The sequence below is a fragment of the Amblyomma maculatum genome, chromosome 2 (assembly GCF_055883805.1).
Source record: "Amblyomma maculatum isolate TAMU_Amacu chromosome 2, ASM5588380v1, whole genome shotgun sequence".
NCBI lineage: Eukaryota > Metazoa > Arthropoda > Arachnida > Ixodida > Ixodidae > Amblyomma > Amblyomma maculatum.
This window is the reverse complement of record NC_139345.1, coordinates 42,742,026-42,766,082: the sequence shown is the minus strand read 5'-3', so window position 1 is coordinate 42,766,082 and position 24,057 is coordinate 42,742,026. Positions and strand designations below refer to the sequence as shown.

Sequence of the window (24,057 nt, the reverse complement as noted above, 5' to 3'; positions counted from 1 at the left end):
TTCATTTAATGATGCGGTGCAGGAATTACTCTAGCAAGCCAATTTTAAAATCAGAGCTTTAGCTGCGACGACAAGGAATATATGCAGCGCAACTACGGTAAATGGCGGCGCTAACTCTACTCGAAGGATCGCTTTTTTGCTAGCCGTGGCTTAACGCCGCCTGAAAGAAGTGCTTTAAATCTAAACTTTTCAAATTTGCCCGTCGCCACAAAAGGACAGTACTTTTCCCACAATACACTTCGATGCTACGCGAGTAAGCACACTTGCTGAATCTCGCAATCGGCGTGCTGAGACTGAGAGTTAAAGCAGTTTTAGAACATAGTTTTTAGTATCATGTCTGAGGATTCTGCGTCACGCTATGTTCGAACTAATAACTATGCAAATAACAGACTCAACTACAATACCTTAAGCTGCATGTTAAAGCAGCACAATTCAGCGCATGGACTTTCATGACGGAAGGTCGGTGGTAAAGGAAAATGAAACGCATTATATTTATATTCAGTATACGGTACTTCAATATTCAGACTAGGAACACCATCTTACGGCCGGCCGGAAAACATTTGGCGCTCAATCGTAGAAGGGCAACTAATCACGGCTCAAATCAAATGTACAGTTATGAATCCAGAGTTTACTTAGAATGACGCATTTACATCTGGCTGAACCACTGCAGAGGGGGTAGGTTCTTGCTCTTCCGACAGCTCCGGAAATTCCGGCGTCTGTGCGCGCAGCTCGTCACCGCCGGAAGCAATTTGGCACTGACTAGCGCAGAAGATAAACGGCCATCCGGCAGAACTTCCCTTCAGCCAAATGCACGACAGTGTGGGCTGCGCGAAACTGGCATGCATAAATTGTGCCAGATATAAGCGTGACTAGCACACAAATAAATGTCTCTCATCAGCACGCGCAAGGCGAAAACAATGTCATACAGAAACAGTCAACAATGCACTTCGTCAACAAATGCATGGCGTAAACGCTGCTACACAGAACCAGCTACAATGCCTGCCATCAACAAACATATCACGTTCAAACGACGCCAAGCCAAAACATCAACACGTGCGTAGCCGGTAAAAGCTAGCACACACAGTGACAGCAAACTGTAAAAGCACATGTAAGCGAAGTAAAACAACATATGAGTACAGATCTATATATATATATATATATATATATATATATATATATATATATATATATATATATATATATATATATATATATATATATATATATATATATATATATATGCGGTCGCGCGTCATGGCACATGGTGGGTAAGAATAACAGTTCAAAGAAAGCGTATGGGGTCCCGACAACGTTGTAGTGACGCTCTTACGTATAACATATCATGTATAAGAGTAAATAGGAAGACCATTTATGCAGAAGGCCACGAAGTATTTCAGCGACCCTAAACGAGTGCGCAGAATACATATACGTCTCTTAATAACGTCGATTTAAACGATCTCAAAATGTATACACAGGTGAAATACTAAAAAAAAAAAGAAAAAAAAACAGACTGCGGTGAGTACATGGCAGAAACAGGCAAACTATAGGATGATGCAATCCGGTATATAACTCAAATGTGGCATCTAAAACAAGTGCACGAAATTGCTGCTCTCAATGAAGTTCGATTCCTCGAACTCCTTTTGCGGATGCTGACGTTCGTTTGGCGGCAAATGGTGCATTCATTTCAGAGAAAACCAGTTTTACATACTTCGTCAGCGAACTCAAACTCGTTGCGTCATTGCCGAAAAAGACGGGTAGTCGCGCCGGGCTCAAGTGAATGGCGGAATAGCAGCCCAAGCGATCCGCACACAAAACCCGGCGCCGACACTCGCAGTTTAGTTGCGAAATCTGCCGCTGATGGCGCCACTTTTTATCTTTTATAGCTTACACAAGCTGAGTGAGTGTTTGATCTGTTTGTGATTAGAACGCGCTACCATATATTGATGCAGGCCCACTTCTATTTGACCTCAATGCCGCCTTAATACTACCCAGCAAAACTCGCTTCTATAATAAATGTCATAGCAACAAGGCTGACGCTGATATTTCCTACGCATCACACAGTCGTCTAATTAAGCTACTGTAGTAGGTAAAACCGTTAAACTCGATGCGGTTTTTAAGTTTGACAGTACATTCCAGTGAAATGATTTAAGTAAGGTGAAGCCACGCACCGCAAGAAACTAATAACCGCATTCACCAAAGAAGGCTATAATATAAGAGATTTACCTGTCATAACTATCAGCAGGCAAAAAAAAAAAAAAAAAATGTACGCCTGGGCCCGCTGCTCACCGGCTTCATTTATCAACTTAGGTACAGCGTTTTAACATGGGGTCACGCAACTGCCGTTTCTGTACATGGTTATACCACCTTTAAACACTGCGTACAATGTTGCCGCAATACGTGCCCAAAATAACGTAAACTGTCCTCGACGACCTGCTCTCGATTTGATTGGCCCGTATTAAGCCATTATCAGTATCACCGTATCAAATTCGAAAGCTTGCTTAGGTCGCCGAAAAGTTAGCTATAAGAAGTCAATTATAAAACGGACTCTGCAGCAAGAACTACGCAGCACTTTTTTTTTTTTTTTTTTTTTTTTATAGTAGACGATCGAACCGCTCAGCGACACCTATTCTGTGAACAATAATTCAACCCGAATACTGAAGGTTGGAAGCGGGCACGTAAATTCTACCCCTGGTAAAATGCCACAACATCTATAGCTGTGGTATTTTAGAACGTGAGCTCTGCTCTTCTCACTGCAACTACCAAGGTCATTCACTTGCGCGATTGACCTTGAGCCGCCAGAACGCAGGCGCGGTCATTAACGTCACTCGCGTCACTCCGTACGGAAAGGGCGCTTGGTTGCTCAGCCTCGCCATGGTTGGGGTGCGCGCCGGTCCGAGTACGTCAACGCTTAACAGAACTTACGCTCGGATAACTAGGTTTAGCCAGATGCTATTAGTGCGCTCTCGCAAATAACGCGCTAAGAAAATATGCAAGGGAGTGAAAGTCATTAATCAGTGGACTGCTTAAATAGTGCTCGCTACAGCCGCGAACAGCCGCTCATAGAATTACCTTTCCTCCTAAACACGCTTTTAACGGACTGCTTAATGATGCGTGTTTCAAAAGGAGAATTAAACATGTACTCTACGCAGAGTTATATATGCAGGATAAAAGCAACATTCAAGTAATACGGGAGAACTATAGCGTTGACCGGCAAAGGTCAACAAAACGACCAAGTTTTGGCGCGAAAGAAAGTCGTCCTGCGTGGCAAGATTTAAAAAAAAAAAAAAAAAACTTTTGATCCTATCACCGTTTAAAACATGCGTACCTTTGTGACCATACTTGTATACGTGCATTTAGCAATGCAGCGAGAACGCTAAGGTAAAAACAAAAATTCGCCCGTCACTGCAAGCATCACAAATAACAGACTACGTACGCATCGACGCCGACCACCGTCACAGCACCCTTCGCCGCGCAAACGCGGTTTACGTCAATCATTTCTAAAATCCTATCTCAATGAAACAACTTGAGATAAAAGTAGCAAAACTTGAGGTCCACGGAACCCTGACTGCCTCGCTTATATATACGCATTTCACCGGTCATTACATGCATGTACTTGTGAAACGATTTCGCGTCAGCACCAGGGTGCGACATGGGAAGACCGAGATAACATTCACGACTTAGACTGCCCTGCGCAAAGAGCAGCAAAGTTCCTCATGATCAGTCGCCGTCGGTGGCGCAGGTCCCGGCCCAGCAGAGGACACAGAAAATGCAAGATGCATCTGTTCACAACGCTACTTTTAGTTTGTATGTTGAGCAAAAGCGAATAGTCTGCCGCCCTGTCGACACGCTATGTACGTCCTGCGTCTGGGTATACAAGGGCATTCTTTTGGTAGAGACGTCCGCATTACACCAAACTATGGACAAGATGAATTACCATGCTATCGCAGACACTAAGGTTTCTGGCATTCTGGTTCACATTGTGAAAAGGACATAGCAATGTTTGGTTAACAGAGAAGCCATGCGACTCCTTGTCGACAGACGCAGAAGGAAGGCCCGACAAGAGCCCTGCCCCGGGGGTGCTCGACATACTGCAAGGTGTTCCCGCGCCTCTCAACGCCTAAAGTTTCGTGTGAGCAGCTCGTGATGGCGTTGCGCAATGATCGTAGCCAACGTGCGCTCCGAAGCGACGCTGGTCCACTTGGTTCCAAGGCACATATCATACTGGGCAGCGGCAAGGTCGCGGCTGCAGTGTACAGGGTGGAAGACATGCACAAGGCCTGGGTCCGGGGCGCGCACCACTGTCAAATTTGAGGCCACCACGCGGTCGAACAAGTCCACGTCCTCCTTTCCCCAGCCGCGGATACTCACGTCCAGGCCACCGACATCCTCCAAGTCGGACTTGTAGATGGCTGCGATGCCGAAGCCAAACTGGCGCCAGTAACCCTCATCGGGGGCCACACGTGGCGGATCTGCGGTGGAGGCACCCGTGTACGTAGGATCGTACTGGCTGAACACGATGGGAAAATAGGCGCTGCGGCGACGTGCCGTGTGGGCGCGTATCCGACGCAGCACGCCCGCGTCGAACGTCATGTCGACGTCGATGAAGAACAGCAGTTCGTCCTCCTGGAAGCGTGACGCGCCCAGTTCGAGCGCCGCGGCTCGCGAGAACTCACCCCCACTGCCGGGCAGGAACTCGACGCGCTCCTTGTCGTAGTCGGCACCCAGCACTCGCTCGGCTGACACCGTGCCTTCCAAGTCGTCGGCCTCCGCGGCGGTGTCTCTGTACTGCACCACGAGCAGGGTGCACGAGTCGTCCGCGTCCAGGCACACATCGCGGAAGACGCGCAGGAAACGCTCAAAGGCGGCTCGCCGACCGCACAACGGAAGCACGAAGCGGACTGTGGCCCGTTGAGACCCACTCCGGCCGGTAATGTCCCGAATCCGTAGCTGCGTGAAGGGCTGCTGCACATAGGCGTGGCGGCGTACGGGCAGCGTCATCTTGCGGCCGCGGTACTTGCGATACGTGAGCAGAAGGTCTAGCACGTAGTCGGCGCCGTGCAAAGGGTCCACGCGCAGGTAGCCGTACAGCACATCCTTGAACTCGATCACGCGACCCCGCTGCTTAGAATAGCGGTTTGTGAGCTCCATCAGGTCGCTGATGACGTTGTTGATGCTGATCTCGTAGTACGACTCGATGCGTCGGCGCGGGTTCGTCACCTGTTGTGGATGACCGTAATGAATGTATCATACTAAGAAAATGATGCAGTAGTGGCAAGCGATGCTGAAGACTACAGACATAATTTTACTTTGTCTACATAATTCTTCACGACAGACCATCTCACAAAAAGCTTGGCGGAGCACAGTCAACACCACAGATAAAAGATTGCCTCCATTGATTAGTGTATGCTCGTTTCACAGCAAAATCAGCCAATGTAGTGTAAAAGTAGCCATGCAGGCGTTCCATATAGCGAAATCCATGAAAAACACTGCGTGAAAATATGCACATGGAGGCGGAAACAAAAGATAATTACACTTTTGCAAATTCCTTGAAAGCTATGCTGACATATGCGCAATCAAAATTTGCCCCATTCCTTTCACAGTTTTATGCCAAAGGAATGCAGCTCTATTTGAGCTCAAATAGAGAAAATTCACTGAAAGGTCCGCAAGCACTAATTAGTTGAATATTTTTTCTCGCCGCTTGCGTCATATGTTACGTGATTATAAAAGAAAACATACACTGGAAAATGGGCTTTCTGATTTACCAGACATTGTCAAGCATGTCTACTATTCACCTTAGAAGCTCTGACAGAAGCACATGCATTTGATACCTCATTCTCGTGAAGTTTCCTACAAAAGGAGAATGAATCCCTTCGACTATTCGCACTCAATATATTTAATAGAACTGCTCGACACTTGCGTTCTACACTTATATTCGGCACGACAAAGTGAATTACCAAGCATAACCGACTCGGTCGATCACTGCGCAAAATATGCGGAAAAAATATCCTGTCATAGCAAGCAGGGACTACTCGAAGCGTTTTTCTTAACAATTCGTAGTCCTTGCCGAATCTTCGTCGAAACTCGTGCCCACGGCCCGTTGAACGATGTCACGCAACGCGGTCAGCACGGCCCGCCGCGCCTCGGATGTTGCGATGGTGCTCGGTGTTCCGCGTTCTCCAACCTCCTCGTTGTACGGGACACACTGCTACCGCGCCGTGCTCAGCACCTGCCGCGAGCAGTTTAGTTTTCGCTTCCGCGGCATAATCTGACCGTTTAGCAGTACGTTTGGCGCGCTTGACGTTCTCGACTTCCCACCTATTTCACATGACCAATTAAGTGCAGTGATAAAACAGTACAACAGTCGATCCCGGACATATCGAATTATTGCTTATATCGAACTCTCAAACTTTTCCCTTGAAAATCCCATGCAAAGTATAGCAGCCTTGTTCGCCTTTATCGAATTCCTGTCCAGCCAACGTTCGATATATAAAACTGCACGCTGTGCCCTTTCCTGCAACAGATGCTTCACCTAATAGCTCTACGACAAACTTCTTTCGCGTTGGAGCGCTTATAGTGCTCTGGAGCACTATAGCGCTGCCCTTGGCACTCATTGCAAAGCTGTAAAACGGCCTAATGTGGTGGACGTCGGCTTCGCTTGAAAGTGGCCTTCGGACTGGCATGCTTTTTTTTTTTTTTTCCCACCGCGACATTAAAGTTATGCGGGAAAGCCGACGTTCGGTGTGCTGGTTGTTATGGAGTGAAGCCAGCCTAACTCACGGAAGGCCTCCACGTGGCCTCCTTCTCTGTTGAAGAAGACGCGGAAATCAACTGCATACCCGAATTTTAATTGTATTAGCATAGCGATCTCATTCACCAGTACCAGAAGTAAACATCTTATGATCTACGGTGGCCTTTCCCAAAGCACCGTCCACAGCGGCTTTCACGTGATCCCCAACTCAAGCGGCACATGCGATGCGCGGCGCAAGACATGAGCAGCGCGAACTTTGACGCTCCGGTCTGTCCTTTCAACATATTTGGAGCACACGCTCACGTCCATGGAGCAGCGCGTGAAGAAGCACCCAGTGTGCTCTCCTTTTCGACGCCTGGGGTAACTGAGGCTCAGTACAATCAGTACAGGCACTCGCGCGCTTCGCGGCTCGCCATGTCCGCGGCAAGCAGTGTGCACGATGCGCGGCTAGCGTGGATGCATCGTATTCAAACTTCTATCATAGTACGGCTCATCTGTTGGCATGTTTCAAATATCGAATTATCCATATATCGAACTATTTCGCGATCTTCTGCGAGTTCAATACATCCAGGATCGACTGTTTATGGTATACAACTTTCACTCATGAAACGGGGGCAGCGGGCAAGCAAGTTTCATCGAGTGCAACGCATTTGATCTGGCATACTCATTCTCCGTCAGATACTGCTGTCATACGGGGAAGCCAGAAGGAAGCTCTGCTCATGACGAAACAGCCCCCGCGTTACAGTTGCCTGTATAGGTTTTTGCAGTAATAAGTGCGCCCAGTGTCACCGACGATTGTAACGAAGCAATTGCTATAACGAGGAAAATGCAAGGCCACTTGGACTTCACTGTTACAAAGTTCAAGTGTACGACATGGAGGTCAGTGATTTTTAATTCATGCGCAAGCATCTGGAGAGTGTCACAGCACCTACTGGACTTCTCTGACAATGGTGTAATCATGCCTGTGCCAATGATTTTTGATTGTGTTTCCCAAGAACAACTCTGCACCTACGTTCTAAAATCAACTTTGTATATAAACCTAACAGGACCTTACTTGATCAGAGTAGAGGCTTTTTGAAAAGAAGTCCCATGTTAGCAGGTCTTGAATTTCTCCTGGAAAGTACTTCGTGAGTGAAGGCATCTCAGAAAGTGCTGATGATCCATTCACAATGCCTTTACACCATGGTGATGCAGCCTGTTTGCAAAAAATAATTACCACTAAAAAAAAGAAATGGTTCTTTCAGCACAAAATGATGAAATAATCAGAACTGTAGCAAACTGTCAATTAGCTCCTGCACAAGACGTGTTTACAATTGACATCTGGGAACAATTAAGAAACGTCCAGGCTCCTCACCATTCTCAGAAGCCAAGATGCAACAGCAGTAGCCTTATCATGCCTTACCCATTGCAAAGCTGTACCTAGTTTACTTATAACTAACGGTTCCAGAAACCCAGAAGGAAGGCAACAGTTATGTAAACAACATACATGATTACAGGATGCCAGATGGATATTAAAAATAAAAACAGAAAAATATGTCAAACAACAGTTCACAGAAGAACAAGTTATCTTAAATGACCCAAACCTATAAATTTTACATAATAACTAGCATTTAGAGCTGGCACACAATGCTGCTGGTGGCATCATTCAGAAGAGAAATCCTCCTATCTTGTCATCAGTGTAAAATAACAATTAATTTGTTCTGCTCACTATTTTCACATATGTACAGTGCCCTCTTCCTAGACATCCAGAATATGAGCATGCCTGATAAAACTTACAGCATGCCTGATATAACTTACCTGTGTTGGTGACACACATCCACCATAGCTTTGAGCAGCCCAGCGTATCTCCCTCAAAAGTTGCAGTGATCGATGTCTCAATTCTTGGGCACGAAAACCTCCAAAATATGCATGCACCTTGTACATTTCACGAGGGTCTTTAATCGGGTGCAGTGTAAGAGACCGATGCACTTCGCGTCTCCTGACACGGCCTTTCAATGCCACCTCTCCAAAAAAGTTATGGTAAAATATGGTCTGCATCTGTAACAAGAATGAAAGTTCAGTGATGAAATGTTAAATGAAATTATTTGGGAATTACTGCCCTCCCTTTCTTTTTTCTCACTTTAGAGCACTAGTCACACTCGATTCTCCCTCAGTAACTCATCACTCAAGCAAAATAAGTAACCAGGCTTAGTTTTTTTATCACATGCATCTGTCTATCAACTGTATCTCTATTTATGTGCCTGTATGCACTTCATGAAACCAAATGTGGTACCTCATAGGACCAAGTGCAAGGTATGCCAACATGTCGCCTCACACAACGCCCAACTTCAACATCTTCATGGGTTGAGTAAAGGTGCTTCAGGCACGTTGAGATGTGTGGAACAAGGCGTCGAAGAGTCTCTCTACTAAAGAGCACACCAGGACCACCCATGCAAAAGTTCTCATCAGGCTCAAGGCTTAATTGGCCAAATTCTTCTTTATTCCCAAGACCAGCTTGACCAATGTACTGGGGTTTGCCTGTAAAAAGACATAGCAAGGGCTGAGAATTATGCTGCTGCAAGAAATTTTTACTTACGATGAAAGTGAGAAGTAAATGATCGCTGTCAATTCTAAACAATGGAAAATTGTTATGTATCAGCTCTTATTTACACACAAGGTGGAATATATTGGCACTTATAAAAAATACATCCAGCCAAAATGATAAGGGATGGATAGATGGATGGAATATAGGAGCGTCCCCTTTGAAACGGGATGGTAGCAGTAGCTATCATGCTCATTTTATCAGGGCCTATGGTGCTGAGCTGCCTTTGATACTTGTTTTTTTTTTTACAACTACAGTGTGCATGTAGCTGGCTTGTCTCTTAATTCAGAACCTCGCATCCAGAAAAGCACTATTTTATACAGCGTACCTCAAGCATTATGCATACATTACTACATTAGGAGATTCCTGTATCCCCCAGTCAAAAACACAATGGGCTCCAACTGTTTACGTTTGGTATCAGTTTGAAGATTTTCGATCATAAATTAGTACATAAGCGGACCAGATGGACCAAATGAACTGCCCTGATTGAACCTTTATGTCTCATGCAGGTAACATTGCACCCAAGAGATGTTCGTAAAATGTACTTCTGTTGTAAAATGTTTTATATGAGCGATATTAACGTGGGAAAGAAAATGCCTGATTTGTGAAGTAGACACTGTACATTATAACATTTTTACAGAGGAATCAAAATTATGACAATTACAAGCTTTCATAGAAATCAAACTAAGCAAACAATGATGCTTCACACTCAAGGGATATTTGTACAATCCCAGGCAATGGCTAACCTAAGCTGACTAAATATTCATAGAACACATATTTGCTTCCATTTATATATCCCGCATACATGAGTCTCATACTGGGGCTAATGGCGCCTGTTAGTTCAGTGCAGTTATTTGATTTCAACTGCAGAAAAAGTGCAAATGATGTATACAATTTAGCAGATAGGTCTTTGAAACCCGTTAAAAAAATGTATAAGTTTTGCCACGTTTGTCACATTAACAAATGTTCTTGTAAATACTGGGTGCAGTTGGGCAGACCAATTAGCAACAACGAATCTGCCAAGTGGTTTCAATTTCCATGTACCCAATTGGATTCGATCGTGCCTCAATCGTAACCAACGGGAGGCAATGATTTCCCATTTGGTTCCCACTGTGTCCAGTTCATTCCACACGGCAGGTCCGATTAACCAATAGGTAGAAAGGGTTTACAGTTGGTTCCCATTGATTTCAGATAATTGTATTGACAATTCCAATTAGAGCGTTTTTTTTTTTTTTTTTTGACTGGGTAAACCAGATGAAGTGTCCGAGCTTTGAAATTGCCAATGCGAAGTGTGTTCGAAATATAAATATCAGCCTTTCTGCCATGAGCCACATCATAGGAAAGTGAATGGCGTGGGATGGTGGGGAGGATGCAAAAATAACTTACTCGAGTTGACAGAGCGGAGGAATCGCTCCAGCCTCTCGACGTGCACGTAAACGTCGTCGTCGCACCGCATGAACCACTCATACTGGTCAATGTAGTGATCGTGCATATACTTCAACATGAGAAAGGACTTTTTTTGAGGCGGGTAAGAGTCATCAACGCCACGAAGTGCGACCAGCGGCAGTCTCTCCTCGCCATCCCAACGCGAGGTGCCGCTCGAGAAGAAAGCAAGCCTGCCGCTCAGGGCTTTGCCCCAAGTGCGCTGGATTGCAAGGGCTCGCGTGGACAGGTACTTCTCCGCCGTCATCACGCCGACGAACAGAAGGCGAGACTTTGGAGTGGCCTGCGTTCGCTGGAAATGCGATGTATCGCAGAAGTTCTCACTGTTCAGCCATAGTAAAACCTGGCTTGTGATCACGAACCCGATCAGAGTACCGGCGAGCAAGCTGACAGCCGAAGAAAGAGCCCCAGGCACAGCGCTCTTCATCACGCTTGGTGCACACGCGACGGGTTCACGTAGTCTCCCGAAATCTATATTGAATAAAACAAACTTAGAACAAACTTCTTCGCCCTTCTAGCTGTGCCACAGATCAGCCACGACAACTCTGAAATCGACAAGTTACGGAAAACTTTAAGCGATTGCACACGCAGGCACTGCATGCGCGCGCGCGCTACAAGTGAGGAGGAAACAAAAACAAGCAGTTTCACTTTCATCACTGTTTCCAGACGCTTTTGCGTTGCGCTCTACATCTGGCCACAGCCATGGTTGTGGAGCTTAAGTCAATGTCTTTTCTTTAATCGCCTTACATAATTGCCGGGAAACCAGTATTGCAGGGCATGATGTGCTCATCGCAAAGCACAAAAAGTAAACAAACTTCGTTTTGCGTAAACAGCATCACTCATGATGCAAACACATACTGATAACTGCTTATCTCAGAACAATATTTGCAGCTTATTTTTTTCTCGTGAATGATCTAACAGTAGTTGATACAATGTTCAGATAATTCCTGTCATGATAATGTGCAACATTAGCCAAAATCATGGAGTAAGGAAAAATTCGTTCATGTCCAAAACAGTGCATTAGGCTGTCTACAACAACTTATATCTTCATCGGTGATGTTAAGTTTACATCAAACCCTGTAGACATTCTTTGAGAATAAATGTTCTGGAAGCACTGCACATGCTTAACAGTTACTAAAGTTCTTAAATGCAAGAAGTGAATGATGGAGCCACAATACTGATATTGACATCAAAACTATGTGGTCAACCATAATGTTCCTCAAAAACTACACCACCACATTTGCTGCTGACTGGTTATGTCATTGAAGAGTAATGCTAGTCTAGGATGCAGGGAATTGAATGAATCGTTTAGAAAGCCTTTTAAGGGCATTTACAGCTTGGTAATAGCAATTAGTGGCCTTCTGTACAACTTGGATAGCATTAGTAAGGACCAGAATATACAAAAATATAGCAAAGATGATCTATAATTTCTTTTGCATATCATGCTAATCAGAGATCAGACTAAATTGTTTGTGTAGGAAGAAAAGTTGTAACAAAGACAGACTCAATATGATAACATATTTAAAATTCTTTAATAATCTTCTACAAAACATAACTTCCAGAGGACATACTATCAAGTCCTGAGCACCTTAACGAGTATAAGAAACAACACATTTGCATTAAAAAAAAAAGATTCAGTCACCTTACTGATGTTGACTATGGCACACACTGTGCCTTTTCACTTCCAGAAACAAAGGTACACATACAATAGAAAACCGTGAATACATTAAGGTCATAATCTGTGGAAATTCACTGCAAATAACAATGTGCTCAGTTACACATCTAAAAAAATTCACTGTGAAAATATATTAAACCTCTTGCCAAGTTAACAAATGTTTGCAGGCGCTGTGCAATGATATTATAGAGGCACAGATTGAATATAGATCTCTAAGCACGCCGGCCACAACAGCAGAGTGGAAATGTTAAGACTGCAGAAAGCAGGTCACTGCAGTGGCACCCATCAGAATGCACAAAACGTAAGGGCCAAGAGAGAAGGCCGCTCACGCAGGATGTAGTTTGGTCTTGGATGGATCCTTATTATGTGGTGTTAAACAACAGCAAGTCTCTGGAAATCGAGAGCCTCTTCGCACGGCAGTATTGCAGCTCTGTTGCCAGTGGTGCAGCATGGCAACTTGGAAATGGTGCATTCCGCTGACCCTCGGATCACGTAGTGTGAGACGTATGTCCTGTGTGTGTGGTGTTCAGTTGGTAAGCATGTGTAAGTGGCATTGTTCTAACTTGGCACACTTTTAAAAACCTTGAGACCACGCTGCTGGCTTGTAAAAAGCCGGCAGGAATATCACATTTGCATCACAGGTGGCCCACTAAAAAGACTTTACTGCTGTCGGTCCATGCACTGGATGTAAGCTGCAGTGCGGCACAAAACAATGGGTTCGAAAATGACTGATGCCCTCGATAACAGACAGCCCTTCTGGAGGACTGTGTCTCAACAGTATGATGAGATTTGTGCTTTGCTGTTCAACAACATCATGCTATCATCAGTCATGGGAGATTTCTTGTGTATGCGAGCAATCGTCTTATAATCCTCTCCAGTGGAATAAAAGATGTACAGGTACTTAACAACGGTTGCACATGTGAATGCAGCCACTTGTGTCATTTACACCCGTCTGAAGGCCCCTACCTAACTGGCTAGAGGCCAAAGAAGATGAACACGGTGCCTGATGGCAACAGGCTGGCGTGGAATGAGCAATTGGTAGATGACTGTCAGACAATGCCTTCAAACCACAAGTGGCTGCAATGTACACATTACGTCCTGGCATAACCCTGAAGCTCTTGTAAAGAGCGCATGTAGCTCCGGACTTCTCCCATTTCGTCTTGGATAGGAGATTGAAGGCTGGTCAGTGCCCAGGTCCGCTGAAGGCTTAGGGAGACCTCAGTTTCTAGATGTTTCACGTCAGTGGGGCGGAGCTCGCTATAATAAGGTCCCCCGCCGCTGCTCCCAGAAACGCAATCTGCTGGAATGACCAACTCCTTCAGCTGTGGCCCCCGCAACCGTGCCACAGCTATGAGGTCCATGTCTGCTATCTCGTGACCTGCATGCAGAAGTCAATTGGCCGCAATGAGTGACAAAAACTTATTCGCACACATGATGAAATAATCAGTAACGAATAACTAGTGCTTCTCTCTTGCCCATAAGAAATCAGTCTGCTGGCATATATTAAAACTGCAGCGATTATCATGAAGTCATATGGTGGCAAGTTGATGCCCCAGTAATGGACATTGGCAATTGATTATTCAATCCTTCAAATCTGGCAAGCCATACAGTTAATTGTAGAATGACAGAACATCACAAAGGAATAGACACAAGGAACAGCTACTCTGCCATTTGCCACCCTAGTGCTTTTTCTTTGGTTCTGTTTTTGACATGAAATATTACAAGTCATTCAACGAGTAGTACACTGTGATGCTACAGCAATGAAACAACTGACGTACAACTTACCAACTAATATGAGACTGCTAAGGCGATGGCAGCGCCACGCCAGCATCACCACAGGGCTCTCAGCTCGCAGTGCAAATGTGCGTTGGGGGATTCCTCCGCTACCAGAGAGGGCACTCACAACGACGACTGCTTCCACTGTGTCAGCATATTGTGCAGATAGTAGATCCAAGACATCGCTTCGAAATCCGTCACTGAAGTAGGACTGAAACCTGGCTAACGGAATGGCAGCGCTGAGAAGGCTCTTGATGGCACTCCACTGCTCACAGGTGTGTAGTAGTGTGATTGTGACGCGCAGCTTTGGGCATCGCCGACTAAGTTCGATCCATGAGCCTTCACAAACAGACTGCTGGTCGTCAAGGCCATGAACATGCAGCACCAGCTTTGAAAGCACACCTCGTTCGCTGAGCAGCAAAAGGAACTGGTCACAGACATAGTCGTAGTCAATGCTCAGAGCTGTGAGGCATTCGAATTGGTGCAAGTGCCGCAAGTGGACCTCGGGAATGGGATAGTGGTCGGGGTCTTCCTTCACGCTGGCGAGGTAGAGCTGAGTGAGCGATCGTCGTTGGTGTAAGCTTAGCAGAGTCAGGAAGCTATCTGAATGGTGGAATATGTCCTCCAGGCATCCGAGAGAGAAATGTTCCAAGTGGTTCGTGGTGGAGATAACTTGCCTGATAGCGTCAATAAACCTGCACCAAAAAAAAAAAAAAGTACACATTTTATTACAATGAAATAATTGGAGCAGTAGTAACAAAGATCTTTGAATTGAACTGCACCAAAACAAACAGCACAGTTTTTATTACAATAAAATAGCAATAGTAACGAAAGTCTCTGAATTGAGAATCATGCATCAACTTGGCGCTAGTGGTTAAAACTTGCAAGGCGTTCTACAAGGACGAGGATCAATACATATTATATTTTCCGATCAAAAACGTCTTTCGCTCACAGCATTCTATGCGCTGGGTAACTACAAGTTGCCGCAAATTCCATGTAATGCAATCCGGCCTGAGCACGAATGCCTAGTCCAGGCGAATATATTTACACAAACTTTTTTAAAAGTTCCTAAAGATTTTTCTTTGTGAAGTTGTCGCAGTTTACTTGTGAGCAACAGTAACACAGAGCTGAAGGTCGAGTGACATCACGTGACAGCTTTCTACTCCGACGACCGGACACTGCGAGCAAACCGAAAGAAAAAAAAACAAGGTAAGCAAGCGCACTATTTTTGGTTGCGAGTTCGCTCTAAGGAACGCTCAGACAGCTTTGACGCCGTCAGCGTTTGAACAAACTTCCAGCAGGGACGCTATAGGTATGCTTTCAGCGCCGGTTCGCAACGCCTGGCGCTCACTCACCTGTCGTAGACGGCGATGGTTTCGTTTTCATTGCCTGTGCACGTCGGACCGTCGCTGGGGCGTAAAGGCCAGGCGACAACGCAGGCAGTCGGACGGAGACATAGCGATACCAGTTGACGGTTCTCTCCGAGAAATGCGAGAACAGCGACGCACTGCTGAACGACCAGCGGGCTTGTGCAGTCGAACTCCAGGGTGAAGTGACGAACAAAGCGCCCGCATTTTCGGGACAGAAATTCAGCCTGACGCCAGGCGTTTCGCTTGCGGCTTAAACGGATCGTAAGCGTCGTCCAAAATCGTGGATGGAAAAGGCATTCCCGCCACGCCCGACATGTAGAGGAAGCCTTTAATTTATCCCTGAACGACAGGTACTCGTAAATTTCGACTAGGACAACAGACGGTAAGGCAGCAAAATCCCCGCGAGCCCACCCCACCGACATTACAACACGGACCCACTGCCCACATGGAAATAGCCTTGGTTCGCTTGCTGCAAGCTGCTTCTCTGAAAACAAGGTGACGGAGCTGCGGGGTCTCAATTCACAAAATTAAAGAGTTATTAAAATGTTCTAACTTAGTTTTACAGTTTATGCAATGTAAAAAAAAAAAGGTTGATTTATAATTTTATGACATGGACTTTGAGTTTAGGGTCCGGTAGTGTAGTGGCGCTAGCATTCAATCAAGGCGCTTCTTTTTGTTGTTCAGTTGCTTGTATTGTGCGATGACGCAATGATTTGCTTGTTTCACGTGAGTTTGGTCATTTAGGAATACATTTGACGCGTTCCCAGTTTACACAAGGTGATCACTGGAGTGCGCAAGTTTCTGCCTCATGATGTCATTGAGACCACGGTGATCGGTACCATGATCGGGAACACCGTGGTTGGAAGTTCTTTTTTGTGGAGTATGAATGGGTTACGGCGTGTTACTGGGCGGAAAAGTTGGACATTCCTGGTGCAGTGTCGTGCAAAAGCCACTTTGTCATATCCATTGACACCGCTGTGCGCCTTCGTCGTCGGCGAAAGATGTGTTAGTTTATTGCAACTTCACGTGTAACGTGCTTGCCCAGGCCGCTTGTGCCTTTTTGTGAGCGTGTCAGTAATGTCTTCTAAGCTCTTCTTGCCTAGCTGTCGTGTCTTGTAGCTTGGCTTCAGCATTAAGATGTTCGCATTGGCGTGCGCAATTGCGAGCGCACATTTCGGAGATCATATTTTTCACTACTTCTCTCGTGCCGCCTAAATTGGCGTTCATTTTGAGCCCTCGTTGTGATTTAATAACCTTACGGCTTATAGTCTGAAAACCTTGATGCAAGTGAGAAGTGCGCGGCCCATTAAGGACGTTAATTATGTGCAGTGCAGACAATCCCCATAATACATTCTGCGTAAACAAATTGGCATCTGGTTCTGACTGATGTTTCAGACCGCGCCTGCTGCGCTGAGCCATTTGTACCTTCTGAGTAGCCACTGCAGAAGTCCATGGCGAGCATTCTCATCAAACGGAGACATAAATGAGTATGATCAAATGCATGTGCAACCCGACTCAAAAGCAGTATTGCTGCATGCAGCTGAAGTTATGTTATCTGTAATGTTTTCAGGCCTTCCATGTCTGAAGTTGAGTACGAGGCGCTTACAAAAGAGGCATTGGAATCCTTGGCTGAAAAGTTTGATGAAGTAATTGAAGACCTTTGTGATGTTCCTGAAGCAGATCTTGCATTGAGTGTGAGTAAAACTTGCATGTTTTCATAATTTCAGTGTAGCTGCAAAGAGGTACTAAAAAAATACCCTTTTCTTCTGTATAGGATGGTGTCCTGACAGTGCACTTAGGGCGAAAATATGGCACCTATGTCATCAATAAACAGACGCCAAACAGGCAAATCTGGCTTTCATCTCCCATCAGGTATTCATCTGAACGTTTAGTACTCTTATAATATGTTCTTGTTATTTGTTGAAATAATAAAAGGCGGGATATTTTCGAGGGATGGGTCTTTTTCATTTAAACTGAAAATTTTGCAGCTTAAACGGAAAAGTTCAAACCTCAATAATGTCCCACTTGTTATAATCACAGATGAAAGTGCACCAGTGCCAGTTTTCAAAACTCGGTTTGCAATTTTCCAAATCGTGTTTGTCTGGCGGTAAAATACGAGTTACACTTTCAGTCAGGGGTGTTAAGCAATGGTGGTATTGTTGGACAAGCAGTGCAGCTATGTGATTTGCAATATTGCGCTGTTAGCTTCCACACCTAGGCAGAGTGGAAAGCACCACCTCTTCACCACATGCTAGCTAAGCGCTGTTTGTTCACTGCCAGCTTGAATTTAGGTAGGTTATGAGCTGCACTGATATGAAGCTGTGCATGGGCATGAAGAAAATTTGAGGACATTTAACTTTGCGTTCAAGTTATGGCAACAGCATTAATGGCTCTTCCCTACAGCTGTCCATGCAGGTCTTCCTTTGTGTACATACTTAATGCTTAGTTCCTTAATCACGTATCCATAATATTGTGCTACTATTATTGCAAACATACTCATTAACATTGTCATAGGCTACCACATTATGTGAAACACTGCCCGGCATAGATATAAAGCCACATTTCAGCAAGCCATACTAACGTGCTTGCATGGTTTAAGGGTATTTTGTCTGACATGGGATCCAGGGATGTTGGGTTGAGTTTCTGTCTCACAGGAGCAGTACCAGCTGGCAGCTGCTGCCATCTCGGCCATGTCATGTGGTCTCACGGCTTCACACAAGCCACCAACCATTCAGCGTTTGACCATGACGCCTGCCAAGGTTGACCTGCCAGAGGCATGCTCGTATTTTTTTGCTCACAATTGCAATAATGCAATGCTGAGTTTTCTGCGGAGTGGAGCCCATGAATTTGTCGCATTAAAGTATCATGTTCAGGCCACCATGGTGATATAGCAGCAGTTCCATCACTGCTGGCATCATGCTGACCATGGGATGCTCCACTCTCTTACTTGGGCTCGACAAGACAACTCTGCGATAATGTATCAGCATAGTTATTAGAATTCGAATTCCATTTGTGTTCTAACACACAGTTGTTAAGCTCGTTCAATGAAAACTCTGCCACCAGCACTGTGGGTGCAGTGAGCAAAAAATTAGTTGTGGTGTAGCTCTGGTTAACCCTAGTTAAATTGCGAAAGCAACGGCGGTAGCTTCTTTTGCCTGCTACATTATTCTCCTATCACGCCCTATCAGTGTAAGGTGCTACATAATGGGGACACTTAAGGTCATCCTTTAAGGGTATGATGCAAGAGCGTAAGCTACCAGCCCACATATAAAGTCACGCTTTAATGAAGCCGTATGGACGTACCTGCGTGTCGTAGGGGTAACGAGAATCAGTTCTGGCAGGCTGATTCTAATATCACCCTCCCATATGAAAGGAGCAACCTGAGTTTGCAGCTCCGGCCCATAGCATATGGGTAACTTGAATTCAAATGTCATGGCAGGCTGAGTTTTTTATGAGTAGGCCGTAGCTACGCTTCTTCATGGCATAGTTGCGGCCACCCGAGGTCTCACTTTGGCTGTCGTACTATTGTTTTCACAATAAAATTCACGAGCATGTCTCCGGCAGGATGGTGGTTGGCAGGTGACACGCCCAGGCACAGCAGGTTGTGCGACGTTACGAGACCACATAACACGGCTGAGTCCACAGGAGCTGCCGAACCCAGTAGCCTCTCTGAGTTTGGAGTGCAAGATAAGAGTATAACTGGAAAGCCTTGTATCCAGAGTTTGAAACCACTGTCCTTAGGGTGCACCTGCATGTTTGTATGGCTTCTTTGAACGAAGTCGTATATCTTTTTTGTGTGGCCTTTCACATAGCATGACAGCTTGTGACTGCAGGCTTATGAGTATGAGTAAGATAACAGAGGCACAAGTTAAGGAATTAGTTATGTATTTGAATGGTCGGCAAAGGGAGTCTCACAGATAGGAGCCATTAATGCTGTCACAGCACATACTAAAAGAAAAAAAAAAAGCGTATGTATCTTAATTGTCCTCCAGATATTTATTTTTATGCTAGCTACTTCATTTAACTTGTGTTAGTTAATTTAACTACAATATTTTTTTTACAAGCACGGCTTCTATTAGTATCATTTACTTTTTCATTACTGGTAAATAAGCTAATACCATAAAAAATTCCAAGATACATATTAAACAACTCTTGGCCAAACATGACTGCCACATTTAATGACCAGAAAAAGTAACTCATTCATAAAAAATATTCACAAAAAAAAAAAAAACAGACACATGTTCTGCAGTAAACGCCAAAATAGCGTCTCATATTAAAGAAAAAAAATCTGGAATGTCCAGCCTCTGAACATTGTTTACAAAAAACAAAAAATATGCATTGCTTTTTCAGTGGTCCAAAGAGGTATGACTTCGTAGGAAGCAAGTGGGTGTACAAGCATGATGGTGTGTCTCTCCGTGATCTTCTAGAAAGTGAGATATCATCATTGCTAAAGAAGCCTGTGAAGTTTGATTGTTGCATTTGAAAAAAAAAAAATGTAGGCATAGGTTTTATAACTTTTCTTACTGCATATTTATTGTAAATAAATGTCTATTAGGCAATTATTCGAAGTTGTCTGCTTGGATGTTTTACCTGCAGCTGTTCGATCACTTTCACTTTTACAAACTCAACTTTAGTGCACAAGTTCATGGGGAAGTTTGTGTTTTTGAAATCTGCTTGCAATGTAGCTTTCAAGCTCTTTAGCTATCCTGTGTCCCTTGTTGAGTGTGTGCATTCTTGAATGAACTTAACCTGTTTCAGTTGTATTGCAGTGGTGCTATACAGGAGAGCATATTGGCGGGCTAGTTGGTGCATGATAGAAATTAATAAAAACAGCGCGAAAACGAAGACAAGACTGAACAACACAGGTGCTGACTAGCAACTGATATTTATTTGCGTGCAGAAGGAATTTATAGGCACAAAAAAAAAGTCAGTAATTGTGCTATTCAGATCGTAATAATGATTTCACAAGTAAGGAGGCCCATTTTTATTTGCATCATTTAGAGAACTAGCTCTCTTGTAATTGGAAAAAGTAGGTGTATTCTTTTGTTTCATGCTTTCATTTACACAAAAATGCTTGCACAGAAATGTTATATAGTCCCACAGTTCTGATAGTTTGGAGCCGTCACTTAATTAAATTAATAAACAGGGAAGATATGCTTTTCAGTAGCGATATCTCCAACGATAAAGCAGGCCAGGTTACCAAACTGATAATTTACAATTTTTCATTATAAATTGATTTCTCTTTGCTGATTCCTGGAAGTTAATGACAATAGCTGACATCCCTTCTTAAAGGACTATAGACACCAAATTTTGGTGGCATTTTTTTTGTTAATTATGCGTAAGTCATTACTATATATCAATCCGCACATAGTTTTCGCTTACGGCTGCTTAATAATTTATAACTGTATTTTTTTTTCTCACCAGTTTTGGTTTCGTTATCCGAGAGATGGCTGTGACGTCACAATCATGCCTTGATGCGCGGCATGAAAAAACAGCGATATAATCTCTCATTCTTCACTTGTAATGATTCCTGTTCTTGAGGCAGGCTGGGTTTATCATTGTAGTGAATTTAAATGACACAGCAATCTATTTTTATCCTCACGTGACCTGGACTTGACTGTGACATTACAGCCATCTCTAGGCTGTTGAAACCGAAACAGGTGCAAAGCGAAATTCGATTATAAATTGTTCAGCAGTCGTAGGCGAATATGACGTGGTGATTCGTGTACAGCAATGTCTTAGGCATCATTAGAAATGATATAGAAATGATAAAACACGAACCCATAAATGAGGTGTCTATAGTCTTTTAAACTGTCTTTTATGCCTATTTCATCAGTGCCATTACATATGCTGCAAGCCAAAGGCCTCTTTCATTGATCTCCATTTAACTGTCTTGCAGCATACTCGTCAACCTTATCCCCACAGACTTCCAAGTCTCGTGCATCCTCCTGCTTCCCTATCGCTCCTGCTACGTTTGCCATCCCTTGAAATCCACTATTTTTTCCAAGTGGTTATCATTATTATGTCTCCACATTACATGTCCTGCCCATGGCCATTTCTCCTCCGTAACCTTAGTTGGGACATTAATCTCCATTTTTTTACATTTTTGTCTACTGTGTCATAATGTTACCTGTTTCATTTTCTGTTTTATTAAAAAGTATGTTTTTGTTATGTACCATATTGTTATCAATGGTAGCCTTCACGGAATAGCTGCGACATGTATGTTAACAAGCTGGTGAAGTAAATTGTAATAATAATTAGGCGCTTCATTTAGAGGTTTGTAGCAGCTCGCTTTAATGCCCGATCAGATTTTAGAAAATTTAAGATGTGGTTCTCATAGGAACTGCAGAGTAAATAATTTTGTTTTTGTTTTATTTTTCACGTCTCAAACCGAAACCGCAGAGCAGAGGAGCGCACGCGGTCACTCCTACAAACGCGTCTCGTGTGCTCTTTTCGTAACAGGCGCTACCATCATATCCAACAAGGAGCTAGAATCACTTACGCTGCCATAGCTGATGGCAGGCGTTTATGGGCGCACACGCATGCACTCGGTCACGCGAAAAGAGGCATTTAATTTTATAGCTGAATAGCTGCAAATTTGTCTATTACAGTTTAGATATCGTGCTTGCTAGTTGACTCATTTACCGAATACAATATTTTGTAAATAAATATTTACCTGGGGATAAATCTTAAAAGTTAATATGTCAGTACTGAGAGCAGCGCGAAAGACGATACACGCAAAAAGCAGGCACAAGCACTGTGGTGTCCGTGCAATCGGGTGTAGTTACTACATAAGTTTTGCCATATAAGTTCATTTAACATGACGCCACCGCACTGTATTAAGACTGTTGGTAACCGCGGCAGCGAGGAGGGGGAGCGTCGTCAGCCATTTGTTTGGTCACGGTGACGGGGCGACGCTTTCCGCCATAGCATGTCGTGTTTATGTCTGGTGGACTCACACGACAGACCAAATCGCAAAGCGCTCTCGTGATCCTACTTGAACATGCTAGCACACTGCTGACATGTACCTACGTCACTGATTCCGCTGCTTTGCTTCAGTCCGTGAGCAGCGCTTTTACAGTTCCGATCATTCATGAACGACACTTTATTTGTTTGTATTTGCCTAGCGAAAGCTTTCCAGCCGCTGCCCCCCCCCCCCCCCCCGGGGGGGGGGGGGGGGGCTATGCATGCACAATGTAACATATGTTGCACTTAAACGCCGGAGAAAAGTAAAGGAACAGGTATAAGGAAGTAATTTGCCGGCTCCGAAGTAGGCACGAACAGGCGTCACACTCTGTATCCCAATCATCTTAGCCTGATGCCTGTACTGCGCGCAGCGGTATGTCTGTTACCCATAGTCACACAGAAGTACTGAAAGCTAGAGCTCATTGGTACCGTGCGACAGCTAGAAGGTATTCGTCACTTACGTCTAGTGCTTTAGCCCGCATTACGCTGCATAAGCTTTGGCTTTTACACGTACCGCGAGCACATGCGACTAGTCCGAATGGTTCTTTTTCAAGGGTTGAAAGTAGCATGTTTATGAAGTTGGCATTGAGTGTGATCTGCACAGCACGAAACCGTGTGCATATTTTATCAAATTGAGGAGGACAGCAACATAGCAGGCATGGAGGAAAAAAAAAAGTGCAGGTGATGCCGCGCACAACTGACAGCTAATCTGGACAGCAGCGCGCCCGGTCGAGGCTCTCCCCTTGCGCAGCAGTGCTCCATTTGCCGGTCTCGATGTTGTATGAGGTCTCCCAGCTCCATGGACGTATATACAGGGACGTTAAGGGCAGCCTTTTACAATATATGAAGCGCAACCTCAATCTGATGTCTTTGGCGACAGGTTAGAGTAAGGTATGGAATTGTATATAAAATTACGCTGAGTGCTAATGCGTGGACAAGCTGCCTGACTTGACCCTCGCGTAGCCCGGCGTGCTTATTGACAATGCGGCGAACTAGATGCGTAAGCTGATTACAAACTTTAACGGTTGTAGATGCTTTCTACCACCAAACATGGGCATTGGATACTACAGTAAGTTGCATTAAAACCTATCTCCCTATAATTACCCCTCCTTCATCGCTCCCAGATAAACTCAGAGTAACCCCCATCCAAGAAAAAAAAAAAAAAACTTTGCACCCGATACTAACCCAGGCAGACGTTCCGCTCGCGTTTTCAATCATTTTCACCCTACCGATTCCACGATCGTCTACACAGATGCATCACGAACTAACGTTGGAGCGGCTGCTTACTCAATTGAGAGCTCTAGCGAGGTAGTGACGCATACCCTCGGACTTCATGGACTTCATGAATACGACGATGTTCAATGATTTATTATATGATAATAATAATAATATATTGCAGCGCAGAAGAAGACGAAGAGCGATCTCTTCGACGAAGATGACTCTGCTGCTGTAGAGGCCAACAACAACGACTTACACGCGTGTTGGTTCCGCTGCTGTG

General features: G+C 44.5%; 3 protein-coding genes across 5 annotated transcripts; 1 reads left to right on the top strand and 2 right to left on the bottom strand.

Annotated features, from left to right (window-relative positions):
• Positions 1 to 1,185: 1,185 nt before the first annotated feature.
• On the bottom strand, positions 1,186 to 11,282 carry LOC146198534 (chondroitin sulfate synthase 1-like). Its single transcript, XM_084594029.1, has 5 exons — positions 10,716 to 11,282; positions 9,021 to 9,265; positions 8,546 to 8,785; positions 7,803 to 7,943; positions 1,186 to 5,217 (listed from the first exon to the last, which is right to left on the bottom strand). Exons 1-5 carry the CDS (start codon positions 11,197 to 11,199, stop codon positions 4,111 to 4,113), a joined length of 2,217 nt encoding a protein of 738 aa, XP_084450155.1. The 5' UTR covers positions 11,200 to 11,282; the 3' UTR covers positions 1,186 to 4,110.
• A 1,003-nt stretch (positions 11,283 to 12,285) lies between these two features.
• On the bottom strand, positions 12,286 to 16,088 carry LOC146198533 (F-box only protein 33). Its single transcript, XM_084594030.1, has 3 exons — positions 15,579 to 16,088; positions 14,233 to 14,918; positions 12,286 to 13,825 (listed from the first exon to the last, which is right to left on the bottom strand). Exons 1-3 carry the CDS (start codon positions 16,013 to 16,015, stop codon positions 13,539 to 13,541), a joined length of 1,410 nt encoding a protein of 469 aa, XP_084450156.1. The 5' UTR covers positions 16,016 to 16,088; the 3' UTR covers positions 12,286 to 13,538.
• A 184-nt stretch (positions 16,089 to 16,272) lies between these two features.
• Positions 16,273 to 20,170, top strand: fh (frataxin). 3 transcript variants are annotated; one of them, XM_084594027.1, is made up of 5 exons: positions 16,273 to 16,319; positions 16,989 to 17,080; positions 17,164 to 17,287; positions 17,368 to 17,465; positions 19,944 to 20,170. In XM_084594027.1, the coding sequence occupies exons 1-5, from the start codon at positions 16,302 to 16,304 to the stop codon at positions 20,074 to 20,076; spliced, it is 465 nt and encodes a 154-aa protein (XP_084450153.1). In that variant the 5' UTR covers positions 16,273 to 16,301; the 3' UTR covers positions 20,077 to 20,170. The 3 variants fall into 3 exon arrangements, with proteins under 3 accessions (XP_084450153.1, XP_084450154.1, XP_084450152.1); XM_084594028.1 differs by lacking the exon at positions 16,273 to 16,319 and adding an exon at positions 16,395 to 16,598; XM_084594026.1 differs by lacking the exon at positions 16,273 to 16,319 and adding an exon at positions 16,410 to 16,451.
• The last annotated feature ends 3,887 nt before the right edge of the window (positions 20,171 to 24,057 follow it).